Below are 16,914 nucleotides of genomic sequence, written 5' to 3'. Positions count from 1 at the left end.
GCGTTGTCTGTTTCCTTACCTGGCAACACTGTTAGATAGGCGCTCCTGAAGCTGTAGCCCATCGTGTTGGCTCCCAGACAAATGTACATGCCGGCGTCGTCCTCCTTGGCTCTGGTTATCAACAGCTTGTTGAGGTACGACCCATCAGGACGCGACCAGACCTCCCCTGTAGGCAGCACCACAAAGTGGTGGTCCCCGACCTTTGGATGAAATAGCAACAAAAGTTGATTTTCAGTTGATCCGCATCTTACAGCAGAGACACCTTTAGACCATCGGTGAACTGTGATGATGAATCGGCCCACGTGCACCTCGATGGTTGAGTTATATTTAGTCTCCTCTCCTGGTTCCACCCTTTTAAGCCACTGGATAACCGGCTTGACGTCGCTGCGGACTTTACACTGGAAGGAAGTGGTTCCCCCGTAGTCCACAGTGGTGTTGACGGGGTGAGTACCAGTCAAAACGGGTTTAGAGTTGGTTCGCTCTGAAGAGAGAAGATGATAAATAATCAATATCTACTTTTTTTCTATGTTGAAATCACAGTTACTCTTTTTCATCAGTCTGTTTAGCAGAACCTATGGAAGAATGTCCCCACCAACAACACCATCATATGGGTTTGGAGACTCCTTTAAGCTGGGCCGTCTGTCTTCAGCACCACATCCTCCCTGTGGCGCTGATCCACACACACATCCCTCATCTGAAGCTTCTGCCTTTTCACTCTCAGCTTATACAGCAAGAAAAACACACCTGCCAGGGACAATAATCCCTTCTCTCTATCGGTTAATGCAATCTCACGCGAGAGGAACGCTTAAAGAATGTACTTTTGCACAACTCACAGTACCCGATAAGTGATTGTTGTTTTTGAGTACTAATTTAATTTAAAAAAATAATTGAATTAAAATCTGTTGTTTGATTTAACATCTGGCACGCCAGGGAGCCGAGGCTGACAGATGTTCCAATCTCAACTGATAAAGAAAACGACATGGCATACAGATCACCGGGCATGGACTTGATTTACTGTGTGTGTGTGTGTGTGTGTGTGTGTGTGTGTGTGTGTGTGTGTGTGTTTTAGGACGAGTACAGCTGTATTTCAATATGCAACAGATGTGGCTTGTAAAGTGAGTCTGATGCTGTCAACAGAACTATTACATGCAGTTTGATACTACACACACACACACACACACACACACAGCCCTCCAGCACCACCTTCTTGATCAAGAAAAACCAACTCCTCTTTGCTCCCAACGGTAAACTAGTCCTTATTAAGACAAATACTGCAGCTGGCAAACCTCTGAAGACCTCCTGACTGCAGCTCACTCGCCTGAATGATATTTATTGACAAATATAATGGTGATCAATAAATGCCAGTGAAGTGAATAGGGGCTTTAAAAGATATTTTTAAAGCAACACTCAAGGTGCAACTGATTAGCCAGTACACCAGTGCTGTGGCTGGATCTGTAGTTATTTAACCAATCAAGTCTTAGGATTTCAAATCTCAGCCCTTATAAAAATACCACTTGCATTTGTCTTCTGTTGGCTGCTCCGTCTCCCAACCGGGCTCAGAGGGGGAGCTGGAGCCCGTCCCTGTGGTCAGAAATACCACCTTATTCAACCAATTCTCCAATGTAAACCTAGAACCGTTCCAACACATTTAGTGGTGAGAGAGAAACCCGACGGCCTTGTCGAAGTCTCCTCAGACGACATGGGAATCTATTCACGTCCTTTCAAAACAAAATAATCAGCACATTATAATGAAAGTATGAACTGATCACTGGCTTCAGACCCGAATTATAAGCAACTCACATAAATTGTTGGAAAGTTAATTATAGTGTTGTTGATCCCCTGATCTTAGACAGCCTGCGTAATCACTGTATTGTCCAGAAACCTACTATTAAGTCTGAAACACAGTCATTCTAACGGCAGGACATGCAGAGTTTACAGTGTTATTGTTCCACGTTCTATAATTACACAGCCGTGAGGATCGTTTGCCGTGATCTTCCTGTGTAGATCTACAGTTCTGCACATCTGTATCTGCATGATAACTCACGTATGACTTCCAATTTGTATGTGGCGTTGATCTCCCCCGCCCTGTTGAACACATGGCACGTGTACTTCCCGCTCTGTTCTGGCGTCACGTTCTTAAGACTCAACGTCCACCTCTTCTTCCTGCCTTCCTCTCCGGCCGCTCTACTCTGCTCATCCAGGAGCGGCCGATTGTCCTTCAGCCACACGATGTCGGGGCGAGGGTTGCCGCTGGCCGTGCACTTCAGCCTCACCGAGCTGCCGACCGGGCGGGCGATGACTCGCTTTCGCATCTTTGAAGGCTGAGTGAAGCGCGGAGGCACTGCGGAACGAGAAAAGCACCCAGATTAGGAGACGGCTTTGCAAAATATGCTGGGAAAAGACAGAAGAGAGGAGGCTGGTTCACAGGCTAACTTGTAACCTGGGGTTAAAAAGTGAAGAAAGCATGTGTTTGACTATTTTGCCTCTTTAATTTGGGTTTCACAAGCTGATGATGTTTAATGCATATATACATTTTATTTTTTGTACAATAGGTTGAGATCTCTCCAAATACTCTAATGTCCTGCAATCGGCAATAATATGATAATAAATCAATTTTAAATAAAGTGTTTTAATCACTTTCTCTTCCCCATTTAAACAAAATTACTTAAATGATTATTAATTTCCACCAATCCAGCTCCTCGTACCCCAGATTTATTCCTGAAGAAGACGTCTTTTTACCCCAAATCTCGCAACAATGAGAATCAGCAACGACAACGACCCCAGAAGACAGCTGCGTATCATCACTGCACACACGAGCACGAATGCAAAGGATGAAAATGCAGCTTGTGGACTCAAACCAGGCGTCCAATCATGCAAATCCTCTTCTACGAATCACAAAGCAGCCAGTTAACCTGATACACCTTATCGAACATCAGGCTCTGTCCGTTCGGTCACCCGAGCAGCCGTGCCGGAGCTCAACATGCTATTCAAGAGCACAACCCACAGCGGGCAGTGAAAACAGATCAAAGAAAAAAATACGATCCAGTGGGGAGGGAGAGGAAATCGCTCACAGGAGCATTCGATTTAACGGCCCTCGCGGTGCAGCCGCAGCAGATAGCCATCAACCGAGACGATAAATCACCCCGGAACGGCTGCAGCTCTGGCTCTTTCTTTGGGAACGGCTATTATTTTAGCTCAGGGTAAACAAACAAGTGGGCGAGAGTTATGTGACAGGTCCATTTTGAGGAGTTCACTATGGCCGCATTACTCAGCTGAATATATTTCTCTGCTAACTGTGCCGAGTGACGGGGAAACCGGGCAGAATGACAAAACAAACATGCCTGAAACGACTTTGTCCTCCGAATGGGTCTGAGAAAAGCTGGAGGACTAAAGGTGAACTGTGAGTGGAGCCAGTCAACACAGGTAGGGAGAGTGGAAAAGTTAAGCGGAACACAAGAAAATGATTAATAATTGACAATTTTGGCAACGTCCTCTTTTGTTTACGGTGAAATTTATTAAACCAAGGAGACACAAATGTCTGGCTAAAATAAAAATGATTTCTAACATCAAATCCAGCCCAAATGAAACAGAAGTCAAGACACGAATGAAGTGAAAGAGTGAAGTTCAAATTCAGGTGAACAAGCAGAACTGACAGACGGTTTAAAAAGAACAGCTTCGTAAATCCACAGTGACAGCAGAGACGAACCAGGATCCCGGAGATGACTTAGGACAATAAAAAAGGTAACACAGAGGGCATAAAAATAAGAAGACGAGAGGAAAAAACAGAGATGAAATGAGGGCCAGGAAGGAAGGTTGTGACAGAAAGAGGAGAGTAGGTGAAAGAAAATCCAGTGGCAGTAGGGCAGAGATGTTCTGGGTCTCAGGGGCCATTTTAATGCCACACTTCCTAGTGTAAAAATACTGGTGACCCTTTGGGTGAGTGCCTCTGATCAAAGGGTGGAAAGCTTTTACACCCAAACACGGATACTGTTTTAAACAGGCGGCACACAAAGAAGGGCAATTGTGCGTGCAAATCAACCACATTAAATCAATTTGGAATTGGGCCATTACGCGGAGTGGCACTGCCCAAAGGAACCAGCTGAGGTGGTGCAGGCATGTGGTCAGAACGCGCCCTCGACCCCTCCCTTTGGTGGTCTTCCAGCCTCGCCCAAAGTCGCAAGACAACCCGAGACGGAGCGAGAGGATTGGATATCCCGTTAAGCTAGATTGACAGGTTGAAGGTTTATTAATTAATGAAGAGTGAGACCGGCGATTCAAAACCCACTTTTAGTCTCACCAAAACGGCGACGCCCACGGAAAAAGCATCTTACGGCATGTGCGTGGTAGCTCAGGCCTGCTAATGGCTGGAGACCGCTGGCCTGGACCTCCTCTGAATGCTACTGCATATCGAATGCACCCCCCCCAATACATCATTGGTATGTTCTCAGTTATTTAAACTGGCACTTGTGATTTAATTACTAGCGACAGATGGTCCCGCGTGGTCTGGTACAGTCCTCGGGCCACCCCGAAAGTCAGCGTCTCGGCACTTGAAACCGAGCCACGGTGCACTTTTCTTGGCACATTTTGTGTCAGAGCATCTTCGGCGCTGCGCACCGGGGATGCGAAAGGATCTTTCACGTCGCACAAATAAGGGAAAACTGATGACGGTAACGAGCGAGGACGTGTTAAGCTGCAAGGCAGAGAGAATGGGGGGTGTGTGTGAAGGAATGAGTCCCACCAAATCACACCTCGTGCGAACAGACGTGTCTCCACCCTGTCAAATGCAGTTTTCACAAACAACCAGCCTGTTGTGTGTTTATTTATGAGGCTGCTTATCCCCTCCGCTTCCCTTAGACTCTGTCTTGCTACTGTGCTTCTGAAAAGGTTTAGACGATGGTTACCAAGTTTCCCCGCCAGCTCCGGGGGACCGTCCGGGCCGCCGTCGGCCGCTCCCGCTCCACCTCTTGAACCGGAGTCGTCTGGGGAGACAAAGACAAGGAACATCTTTATTAAATTGGCAACGTCTGAGCGAAACGACCCAGCGCGGCGAACTTTAACCGCGGGGAAAACAAACATCCACCGGTGCTTTTTACCGCCTGCTCGTTGGATGGCTGTGATGAAGTCATAATTCCCGCACCCACTTGCTGCTTCGGTTAACATGAATTACTGCAATACGCCGAGCTGAGAGCGATAAACTGGAAACAAATGTCACATAGTCTGGAAGTAAGGAGGATTTCTCTGTTTTCCATCAGGATCTGCTGCTGCTCAGCGTGTTCCACTGGGTCCTGACGTGTGTGTTTGTTCAACATAAATCCTCGATATCGGCGAAACACCAGCCCACCCTCGTAAATCAGACAGGGATGAAATATCTCCGACATTAAAAAAAAGTTTAATCTTCACGCACAGCTTCTTTTTTTTTCTTCCCAACAGTAGTATGAAGAGAACAAGAATTATGTCATGGGGGGAAATCAAAGAGCAAAGATTTAAAAACGACCGCACTGGTAAAATTAGAGGTAAAGTGACACAAAGCTGCTTTAAAATTAATCAACTGTAGGTTGTGTAGTTACTGTAACTATATGTTGGTAGTAATCAAATCAGAGCTCTTCTGTAACATTACACAGCACATGTATAAAACTATGTTACTGTTTTGGACACGTCTGACAACATAAGTGACTGTAATTAAGACCAGATTAAATTACAGATTTGGGTCCTATATACCGTAATTTCCGGACTATAAACCGCTACTTTTTTTCTACACTTTAAACACTGCGGCTTATTCTACGAAGACTGGGTCAACACACAGAGAGCAGGCGGCCGCGGTGTTTCCGCTGTACAAATCAGACGGCAGTATATTTCAAGGTAGCTGCATTACAGACACCGTTAGGGGGAAAAAAGCATTTACCGGTACAATATATTTATGTTGCTAAGCGGATTAAATTAAAAGAAAAGTTTAAAAATCCTGACGTGATGAAAGTTGGATTTAAGGTCTCTGAATAAACATACAAGTGAAAAGAGTGGCTGTTGTTTCTTACCTGTCTGTCACTCCTCAGTGACTCGTCTCTTACGGTAATAAAAACATATACAGGTACTGAATGTTTTCGATCTAATTTTTCATATTATTACGTGGGATACCTGCGTCTTATAATCCGGTGGGGCTTGTATACGTACAAAATTGATTTTCTTTCTAAAATTAGATTATGCGGCTTTTAATCAGGTGCGCTCTGTAGTCCAGAAATTATGGTATACATATATATATACATATAACTGCATATCTGGGTATAGATCAGTACCACAGTTGTGGAGTCACTTTCTTGAACTTTTATGCGTTATGAACTTTTATCCATTCAAACATTCTTGCTTTTTCTAACTACATAAGCAAAAGTGGGAGACTATTAAGGGGGTGTCAGTCATTCTGACGGGAGCGTGCTTATTCTATTTAAAAGTTTCTCAGGCGGAACAGTTTATGCGCCTACATGATTACCTACAGTATCACATTCCTTTCACTTCAGTGCCGCCGTATCGGTTTCCATTGCTCCGTGTATCTGCAGAGATTTATTATGAAAAAGATACAAACATCTGTTGGAGATGAACCCGGTACAGACGGGCCCCTCCGCGGGGAGGGAGGCGAGACTCTAATATGAGCTGTGTCAAAGTCAGTAACGTGTGTTGTCACACACTTTAAACCCAAAAGGAGCCGAGAAGCAAACAGTCTTGGGGGTCCCTGAACGCCACGCTTGCACTGGAAACGCTTACTCGTAACACCAGTGAGGAGGTGTCTGGATTTTAAATCCACTCGGCGTCACATATGTGCACCAACTGAGCGCCAAATGTCGCTAAACCATCACTATTTGGATGAATGAAAGCTGCATTTAAGATCCAAATGCAAGGCATGAGCTGGTATTAATAGCGTCCTGGCGTTCTGCGCGGTGCACAGCCTCACGATGCGTTTGTGAGATATGTATCCCTATACGGGTGTGTCGCTGCATGTGTGGCTGCATGTGTTCGGGCGTTATTTAACTACACACCTAAGTGGTAACTTGAGGTGCTGGTATTCCTGTTACCCCTCCCTCCCCCTCCTGCCACATGCACGGCGTTTTCTGGGAAAGGGCAGCGTGTTTGAAGCCGGGCGGTGCGGGTGTCTGATCTGAGGGGGCGAACACGGTTTTTAACGCTCTTAAGAGCAGGAAAAGGCTCCTCCCAGCCCGGTTCCATTAGCCCCAGTCTGTGGGCCTCCTACAGCCCCACTCCCTAATAGCGCTGGACCACTTCCACTGCTTATTACACTTAAAGTATAAAAGGTTTTCCAAGAATTCCGAGCTTGCTGTCATAATTCTGACTTGGAGGTTAATCGGCAACGGGAAAAGGTCTGGCAACAAAAGCATCTACAAGTTTTGATTAAAAAAAAGGGGGAATCTTTTGATGGCAGGTTTGAGGACTCCGTGATCTCAACCTTTGACCCCCAAACTCTAATCAGCCCATCCTTGAGTGGCTTTCAAGGATTTGCTTGAGGCCTTCCTCGGATATAATGTCCATGGTGATGGTACGGCGAGGAAGGTTATGGTGACCTTAACCTCTCAGTTCATCCTCATCCAAATAAATATCTGATAAACGTGTTGACAGAATTCAACAGGGCAGATTAGACAGCAGATATCAGCGACACCGAGGAAGATAACCAGAATACTCAGATATTTCTCTCGATGAAGAGGGTGATTAGCGAACCCCCCCTCCCACAGGCAGAATTAGTGATTCTCAATAACCCTTTTGCTAAATTCTGTGATATGATGCCCAGTTTGGAAGCCGACCGGGCGTTTGTTCCAATTTGAACACACACAGAGCAGCAAACATTCCCTCCCCACTTCAGCTGTTTTCAATAAACAAAGTGTTTTCTTCAGATCCCGTTCCACCTTCTAATGTTCCGCCAGAGCGTTTGGCTGGAGACTCTGAAAAAGTCACATCCACACACACACACACACACACCCACCACAGCGTGTAGCGGTAAGCTGTGAACGTGTGTATATGATTAATAACTGTATCACAAATGCAACAATATCAGTAAAGTTCTCGCCTTTCTTTTAACCTAAAGCGCCTCGTTCTTTGCAGTGTATGACACACGTTCTCCTCATTCCTCCAGACATGTTTCTCATTTTTTCCCCCTCCCTCTTTCTTCAAATCTGCAGGGGACAAATGATTCAACAGTGTGTTACATTTCACACACTCAGTGGCTGGAGGTCCCCCTTGTGTGAATGTGTGTATTTGTGTAACCCCTACTGTATTTACTTTTAGGTCAGTAGAGAAAAGGCAGCATTGGACACGCTCTGAAATATGAGTCTGAACAGGCCCGTGTGTGTGTGTGTGTGTGTGTGTGTATCTCCAGGAGGCCACTGTTTTTTCTAACAGGTCACGTCCTTCTAGGTTTTAATATAGCGACACTGGATATGTGGACAGCACCTCTTTGTGCTAGGGGACATGCTGCTGGAGAGTTGGAGACTCGGTGTCACAGCATCACGTTTGTGATGTCAGAATCCAGACAGAGGTGGTAAAGGGGAAGACATTTCATGTAACACTGAAAAGAGAGTTGGAAGTGGCTTTTCATATCAGTCACACTGTCGCGATGACAGCGGTGAAGCCGGTCCGGGGATTCGAAGCGGCGACCTTCTGGTCAAGCTCTGGCCTCTCTCTGTACATCAGGATAGATCAGTAAAGACTGGGGGAACATCACTCACCCTTCTGTGACCCATATTAGGACCCATAGTTTCTTAGAGGGACTCTAAACCCGACGATTTCTTCTCTTCACTCTAAACTTTACCGCTGTCGACCTGATGATAATCACCAAACCTGATTTTGACAGAATAACAGGATAAAAATAAGAAATATTGGATAGTCTGAATTCCATCCTCCACTATAATTTTGTATCTGTCCTCCTCCAAACCCAGAAACTATGACAACAAGCAGAACATTCAGCCTCTTTGCAGCTTGTTGGCCTGTCAGCATGTGCTAAAATACTAGCATTGTAACTTATGTTCAACAATGCTTTGGAAACAACGAAACCACACATTTTGCGGCTCTTTCTTTGACTTAAACAGTCATTAGTCAAAAGGTTTTTGATTCTGGCGAAGAATCCAACATTTTTGTATATGAGAAATAGAGCGAGCAAGACAGAGACCGCATGCTGACCCCGTGTTCTGCACACACTACAGTATTCCCTACAGCCACAGTCATTTCGGGAATATTTTTTTGGAATTTAGCAGCCACAAATTGCAACATTACACCCACCTAGAGTCGTGACAGCAAATGGTTAAGATTTTCATCCAGAGTGTAATAGTGCAGATGTTCTCTGGAAACTTTCTGTCTGCACTGTGGGTCCTGTTTCAGATGTAATTATCAGCTCATGTAATTCTCCAAAGACGGTATGAGCCTAATCTATTTGGGAAGACGCCACAAAATCGGACTGGGGAGTGTAAAGGGCACCGATTAGCAACTGATGTAAGAATAAAGGTATTCAGGGAGAAAGATGGACTCTTGAAAGAGCCAAAGAAATTAGGTGCTTCGATGTGTGAAATAATAACATTGCTAACTTTTAATGAGATTAAAAGGGTAAAAAATGAAACTTTTTACTGGTGCAGCCAACAACCGATATAATTGGTCTTTGAGAGGGAGAAGGAATGACAAGTTAGGTAATAGAAACCTGATAGCTGCTCTATTTTATATCCCCTTCATATAGCCTTAGCTGCTATAATGTTCTGCTATAAAGAAAGTTATTTATCGTTACTCCTAGCAACAATTAAAGCATCTATTCAGCCAATCGCATCGGTTTAAATACGTCATAAGCTAATGTTGCACCTTCTGCCCTGAATGTGTCAGCTGGCGACGTAGAATGTTTTTTTTTTTTGTAATGGCCAACTAATTTAATAGTATAGAACTTTTGGTTCTCTCTTTATTTTGATATTTTCTGTGTTGGTTCTGGCTCCTTTCAACGCCCGAGTCAACGTTGCAATCAGTTCCATCACTCTTTGCCCTTGATCTGCCGTGTTCTGTGTCAGTAATAATCATCTGTATGTTTAATAACCCTCCAAAGAGGCCGGGAGCCGTTCCCAGCCAAACACTGCTGGGCATTCAGTTTTATGTCAGAGAGCCAGACTCGAATGGCAGAACATGTAATCGCATAAGTAAATAGCCCATTAAAACTGCACCGGCAGAGAGTTTTGTTGTTGTACTGACCAGGTCCAAGAGGGGATAAAGACCTCGTCAGGTGCTGGTGCACGTTTGCATGCATATGAATGTTCCAGAACATTTGTGACTGTAATTATTTTTAACCTTAAAACACACACACACACACACACACACACACACACACACACACACACACCACACACACACACACACACACACAACACACACACACACACACACACACCACACACACACACACACACACACACACACACACACACACACACACACACACACACACACACACACACACACACTCGGCTGTGTCCCCTGTTGGAAATCATTATCGCTACACAGTCCTCGATTTAAAAGCAGCGGAGAGGAAAACCTGGAAGGGCTGTGATAGAGGGGTGAAACGGCCGACTCTTCAAAAAAGGAGGTCAAGAGGCAGCGGAGGAGCGATGAACATAGTTGGCGGGCGAGAGGCGACGGCGCAGAGGGAGATTTATTAACCGCTGCCGTGGAACAGACAATCATAAACTAACAGTAAACTGCTGCTCGCTATGAGTGTCAACACTGATTTACACGACAGTTTAACAACACGTGTGTGAGCTATTTACATCTCTATGCAGATTTAATCAGGAAGTGGAAGATAATCAGGGTTTGTTGGTTAAGGTAGGGAAAAAAAATCGACTTCCTTGTTACAATTATCTAAAAGGACTGAAAAACTTGGAGGTAATGCAAGCTCTTGATCCATAGCGTACTTGACATGATGAACTGCTTTCACTTTTTCCAAGGTTACTGGCTCCAGCGGGGCTTTCGTCCTTGATTCACATCAGTCCCAAAAACTGTTTTCGTGGAACAAAATGTGCAGCGGTGACGTCACATTTGAACGAACGGGCGGTGAGATAAACTGCAAAGCCCCGTTCGTTCCAGCAATCAAAACTAATATAAACACTCAAAACTAATATCAAACCAGACAGACGGTAATCTTGACCTCAACATCCCACACATGGGTGGGACTGAGGCACCTCAGGGTCTCTGCTCGTGCACGTCCAACCCCAGAATCGCATGTTGGACCTACACCCAAGCAACTTTGTCTCATCCAAGTTGGAACTATCCAGGTTTTGACCTAACAAAATATGCGTTTAGGGTCAGGCTCAGTAGTGCATCCATCTATATTACTGCGTCGTCCTACCAGTCTTCATCCAAACTGCATCATTTTCCTGAAGTAATTTGCATTTATGAATAAGAACTTATGTCCATCTCAACCACCGTTTTATGACTACGCTCTTTTATGTCCTGGTGGTGAAGCACGCTGGGCCGTCAGATGTCAACGGTTGTCTGCTGACAGCTTCTCCTCCCCAGACGCCTTCAGAACCTCGTGTTCAGGTGACGCCGCTGACTGCTGCGCCCTAGCTGAGGTGTGAAGAGCACAACCCCTGAGGTGGACTGGACATGTTAACCCCCCCATAATCCCCGACTTCCCTCCGTCGCCGTGTTCTCGCTCTTCGAGGGTAAACAGTGGGAGTCAAACAGAGCCATGTTCCGCTGCAGACTAAACACAAGCGTGCTTAGATAAAACCTTCTCCACTGTTTGCGGGCATAATCTAGGCGGCAGAGTTTAAAGAAATAAATAGTGAAGGTACCTGCATTTCTGCGTGCGTATAATGGCGTGCGCAGCCCTGAGCGCAGCTCTGTGTTTCCTGAAGCCGAGCGGTTTGATCTGGTGCCACGAACGGGCTCAATGCACTAATTACAGCCACCTGTGTTTGCGTGCATGAGGTACGAGGAACTGCACGAAGGCAGAGGGTGACTGTGTAATGCTGGGGGGAGAAAGAGGGACCTGCTGTTTCCATTCTCTCCCCCAACACCCCAGCAACAAGAAAGTTAATGTACTGCCCCCCCCTCCCAACTGTAAATGCGGATTTACGGTTGGGTGCAGGCGCGACGGAAAGCCCGTCTCAGCATTTAGTTTGTACGCTCAGTCACATCTGAATCATCGGCCGGGGGAATTTTTTTCCCCCTTCTTTTCGATGAATTTGGCTGCCGTCGTAAAAGTTTAGCGAGGAGTCGGATAAATGTGGGTTTATTCCACCGAAACATAAAGGAGACGCGCTGGAGGACTGAGTGACCGATCAGACCGATCAGAGTCTACCATCCAGCGCGGTGCACTTCTTATTTCCCCTGAAATACTCTTCCTCGCTGCTATTTACCTTGATTATTCAACTGTGGGAGACAACGATAGTGAGAGATAAGGCCAATTGTTTCAGTGATGGATCCCAGACCACCATTGTGGCGTAGCGCTGGCGTTTCATCTGTGCAGCGGAGCAAATTCCAGAAAAGCCGCTCATATAATAATCTGAAATGGTCCCAGACTGGAGGAATAGTCCGCCGCTGAAGATAGACAGCAGGCCGCTGCTTGTGTGTTCAATCAGAAGCTAGAATTCGAACGTCTTTGTAGATAAAACATGAACTTTCATTGCAAAAGTAGTAAATATTCATTCGGTCGCCACAAAACATCTGGCCGTCTTCTGTTTTTATCTCCCCGGCGCTACAAAGCGGGAGTTTTTTTTCCCTTCAACGTGTACTTGGCTTTAAATGAGAATCAGGCAGTGGCGCTGAGAAACAAAAAAGAAAATGTCAATGAGAGCAGAGATGCCAGTCTCGAGTTTCCAGCTCCTCTTGACGAAAACCAAAAATAAACCGATGCTTCCAGGTATCTAATTCAACCCAGGGAGCCGAGTTTTGGCTAAAAACCATGAGAAATAAAGTTCTGTTCCAGGAAGTTTGAAAAATACTCCCAGCCCTCTCAGCAATGCCTTTGCTCCGCAGGAATCTTTTTAGTAGAACTCTTCAAAATAACCCTCCAAAACGCTAATAATTGTGAAGATTTGTGAAAACGCACCAGCTTATTAATCATTGTCCCTGCGGCATCAGATGGATGAGGCATTAACCGCGGGGTAGTTTTGGATTAAACGTTTGGGTTACGCATCAAAATAACTGTGTACACGTGAGATAAAGGAAGAGTTTTGCCATCCCGGCATCAACTGGTCGAATTCTCAAGGTGTTGACTTCATTTCCTTTTGTTTGGGGGAAAAAGACGCCGGGAATAAAAGCTCCTTTGTTGCGTTTGTTTGCTTGTGGTTGGCGACCGTCTCCTGGCACCGCGCTCCGCTCTGGGCCTGTTGATTTTGCTTTTCCGTTGGCCCGTTTGTAGCCGTCACTGGGTGCAATTAAACTGAATCTGTGAGATGAGCATAAGAACAAATCTGCCTCTCGGCAATGCAAATAAGGGAAGGCAGAGCTTTGACATTTTATCAGGGTAGAATTGCAATTTAAACCACAAATTCCTTCTTGTAGGATCTCATATCCCCTTTTCGGCACTGACATCCTTGGAAGGTGTTACAGGCCCGTTTCCCACTACGGCATCAATAAAATGTTCTATTATACTGTGACGCTCAGAGAACCACTGTGCTGCCACTTCAAATGACCAAACAGCTGCTCTATTCGATGGGCTAATAGCGGTGGAACCGGTCACACCTTCGTGGAGCTTTAATAAAACACATCCATTTTCCAAAAGAGCCCCCGCGAAGGCGCAGCGAAGCGCGCTCCATTCATTCCTCGGTGGTCAGATGTGGCGCAACAGCGAGGCCTGGGTTTGGTTATGAGATGAAACGCGTTGAGAAACGCAGCGGTGTGAATAAGAACAAATCACCGTATTCTTTTCGGACCCTGTCGGAGTGTAAAGGATCAACAGAGCGGTGAAATCACACGCAGGCGTGAGCCATAAGTGGTTCCACACTCGCGTCTCTCGTAAACGCCGCACTATGATGAAGTTTATTAGTTCTAGAGACCTCCAGTTTGGGATGAAGTTCACTTTTCTCAATGCATGGATGTAAAACAAATACACATGTGTTATTTTGTCCTTAAAACTTGCTTTTTCTTCCCCATTTGGCATGTGAACAGTACGTAAGTTTGTGTATTTCAACGTTCACTCTCACGCAGGGTTAAACAGAGAAAAAAGGGTCTGAATTAGCTGGAACCCGTAACAACAGCCTCAAACCTCGACCTTCCGCCCAGCTAATGATGCCGCTGATGAGGAAGATCTAGTCAAGGACAGCGGTGACTCAATGGAAACACTTATTCTCATGTCTGCTGCTGGTTGTGTGTGTGTGTGTGTGGGGGGGGGCAGATGGATGGACACTGACTTCATGAATCACATGCAGACAGCGATCAGTTAAAGGCAAATAGCCTGAAGGGCTGCAGATGGCCCCCGTCAGGCCAAATGGGAATAACGTCTAATAGTGCTCAGATTAAAGGAGTAATCCTCAACATCTGTATAAATCATCTCCAGTCCCATAAAGGTGCTGAAAGGCGACGGAACGTCTTTTTCAGTGTAATCAAGGCCAAACTGTCTGCTGTTTCATTCCAGCCCATCTTAACGTTAACCAACATAATTAGCTCTGCAGCCTAATGGACCCATGGTGTTTACACTCATACTCTGTTTGCGCACGTGTTTAAAATTAGGATGCGGCGCACTGACAGGTCTAATAATTCACCCCAAGATGGTGCGTCGAAAAGAACATGTTGTCATCAAAGCAGCAGCTATAAAATGCTTGTGTGTGTATTAAATGTCTATAAATACTGTTTTCTGATGAGTGAGTTTATGATGAATGATTATCGTGTTTCCGTGCGTGCGGACAGGTGTGTGTAATCTGTGTTTGTGGCTGCCGCCACCGTGTAACTCTAGTAAACATCAAGGCAGCGCTTTGTCTTGCTGAATTAACAAATCTCTCTCATCCGCCGCCACGTGCCGCCTTTGAAACTCACACCGCCGGCGTTCGCTTCAGGTCTTTGAACACAATCCTCCTTAACCCGTCTCTTCCTAGTATGGAATCATAATCCAGTTACACGTCCACTCATTAGTGCTTTCTCACTGAATCTCATTTTCAAGGGCCGATCTGCTGGAGCTCTGATGATCAACTGGGCCCATTTTGCACTAATATAAGGACGATTGATTGCAGATGAGCTACGTTCAAAACCACGTCAACACATTTCATAATCTGCTCTCCAGATTTGAGGTGCACAGAAAGTTTTAACCCCAAAAAACAAGACATTGACAGTTTGATGATCTAAAGTTGACCTTATTTAGCTTCAAGTTTGACCTTAACTCCTTATGGGCCTGAGTTGTAATGAGTCACTTAACTGATTTAAAAGTGATTACAGAATTCCATTTTATTTTCTAACATTGCCCATTTTCAGCCCCCGTTATCAACATGTTACGTTCACATATTCATCTGCGACTGCAGTAAAATGCCAACCATCGTGATCTTACAGGGCTTTGAGGCACCATTAAACTCTTTTTGATTTAAATTTTAAGTGCTACACTTTCTGGCTTTGATGCATCCAATTAAGACAAAGGTCAGTATTTTCCCAGTTTCTCTGCGACTGTGGTCCTGATCCTCTGGCCACTGGATCCCAACAGGAACACCAGAGCCCTCCGAACGAGTCTGTGTGGTCTTGTCCTGTACACCTGTACATCAGTCTTTTGTCCACCGAGCGTACGTGCCTATGTGTGTGCCAGCGCTCGTTTACCTGCCCTTTGGGGCAACTTTAAAGCGTAGGCGTTGAGCTTCAAAGATGCCGGCGTGCACGGCGCTGTGTGGGGCTGCATGCTGACAGGCTGCCTTTGATGAACAACTATTTACTATGAAACCTGCACGTCACGACGCACCGATTCAACAAGACTCAGCCCGGATCCTCCTCGGTTCAAACCCCATTTGTGTTTGTCAAAGCTGTTCACGGATTAATAGTTGCGCAGCTTTTCACCAGCACCCAGGACGCGCTCCGCGTGTTTGCTGGAGGACGTTTCAGCCTGTTTGCTGTTTCAGGCGAGCGGCAAAAGTGTTCACGTCCGTTCCAAGTTTATCCGACGAAACTGGACAGCGCGGCCCGACACATCAAGTACCGGCTTGCAATATTTCTGTGGTTACAGAAATATATTGACACAAGCGTAATCACTGTATATTCACACAATTTGCACCTTGAAAAACTTGAAATCACTGCTGGATGCATGAGAGAAAACACTTCCAGGACTTCCAGCAACAATGGCATGTTTAGAAAAATGGGCGAGTTAAAAGCTGCACACCACATTTTTAGAGTAGCAACCCGCCATAAAGTACAATAGGAGACGAGCCTGACTGTCTTAAGGCCACCGGTTGTGATAGTTTGATGACATATTAGACAGCATCCTCATTTCCCGTCTTTTCTTCTTACTTTTGTTGTCAGTTGCTGTCAGAGCTTTGGTATGCAGACTGAGAAGAGCGAAGACGGACGCACTCAGCCAGCCGTGATGGCTTAAACCCAACCAATTTTGGGATGAAGTGCTGCTATCAAAACACCACTCCTGCGGCCATCATCTGAGGACGTTGGCTTTGATCGACTCCCGGAGTTGGAAACAAATTCAGCAGGGTGTGAATGTACCAGAAAATATGGGATGTGTCAAAGTTGGATATGGAACAACTGCAAAAGCGGACACATACGCATACACACAAACAAAAGGCAGATTGCACATGCATGTATGTGAGATACAGTGTCATGCAGCAACTTGTGATGACGCTCCAGTGATGTTTAAACCCCAACTTGATAGATTCCTAGTTTCAACAACTTTTTTTCTTAAGAGATGAGTTATTAGAATCAGAGCTCCAATCAGTCAGAGGTAACAGATATTGGTACCAATAT

The 16,914-nt window shown here is 45.5% G+C and overlaps 1 protein-coding gene across 1 annotated transcript in view; it reads right to left on the bottom strand.

The window, feature by feature from the left end:
* Positions 1–16,914, bottom strand: part of fgfrl1a (fibroblast growth factor receptor like 1a) — a 44,201-nt gene that overhangs the window by 2,921 nt on the left and 24,366 nt on the right. The window contains exons 4-7 of the mRNA XM_057043295.1: positions 4,902–4,979; positions 2,045–2,341; positions 309–481; positions 20–200 (exon numbers count right to left, since the gene is read on the bottom strand). Coding sequence (XP_056899275.1) covers positions 20–200; positions 309–481; positions 2,045–2,341; positions 4,902–4,979 — 729 coding nt within the window. The remainder of the gene's footprint in view (positions 1–19; positions 201–308; positions 482–2,044; positions 2,342–4,901; positions 4,980–16,914) is intronic.

Source organism: Takifugu flavidus, chromosome 9 (genome assembly GCF_003711565.1).
Source record: "Takifugu flavidus isolate HTHZ2018 chromosome 9, ASM371156v2, whole genome shotgun sequence".
Lineage (NCBI taxonomy): Eukaryota > Metazoa > Chordata > Actinopteri > Tetraodontiformes > Tetraodontidae > Takifugu > Takifugu flavidus.
This window is presented reverse-complemented; position numbering and strand designations above follow the sequence as displayed.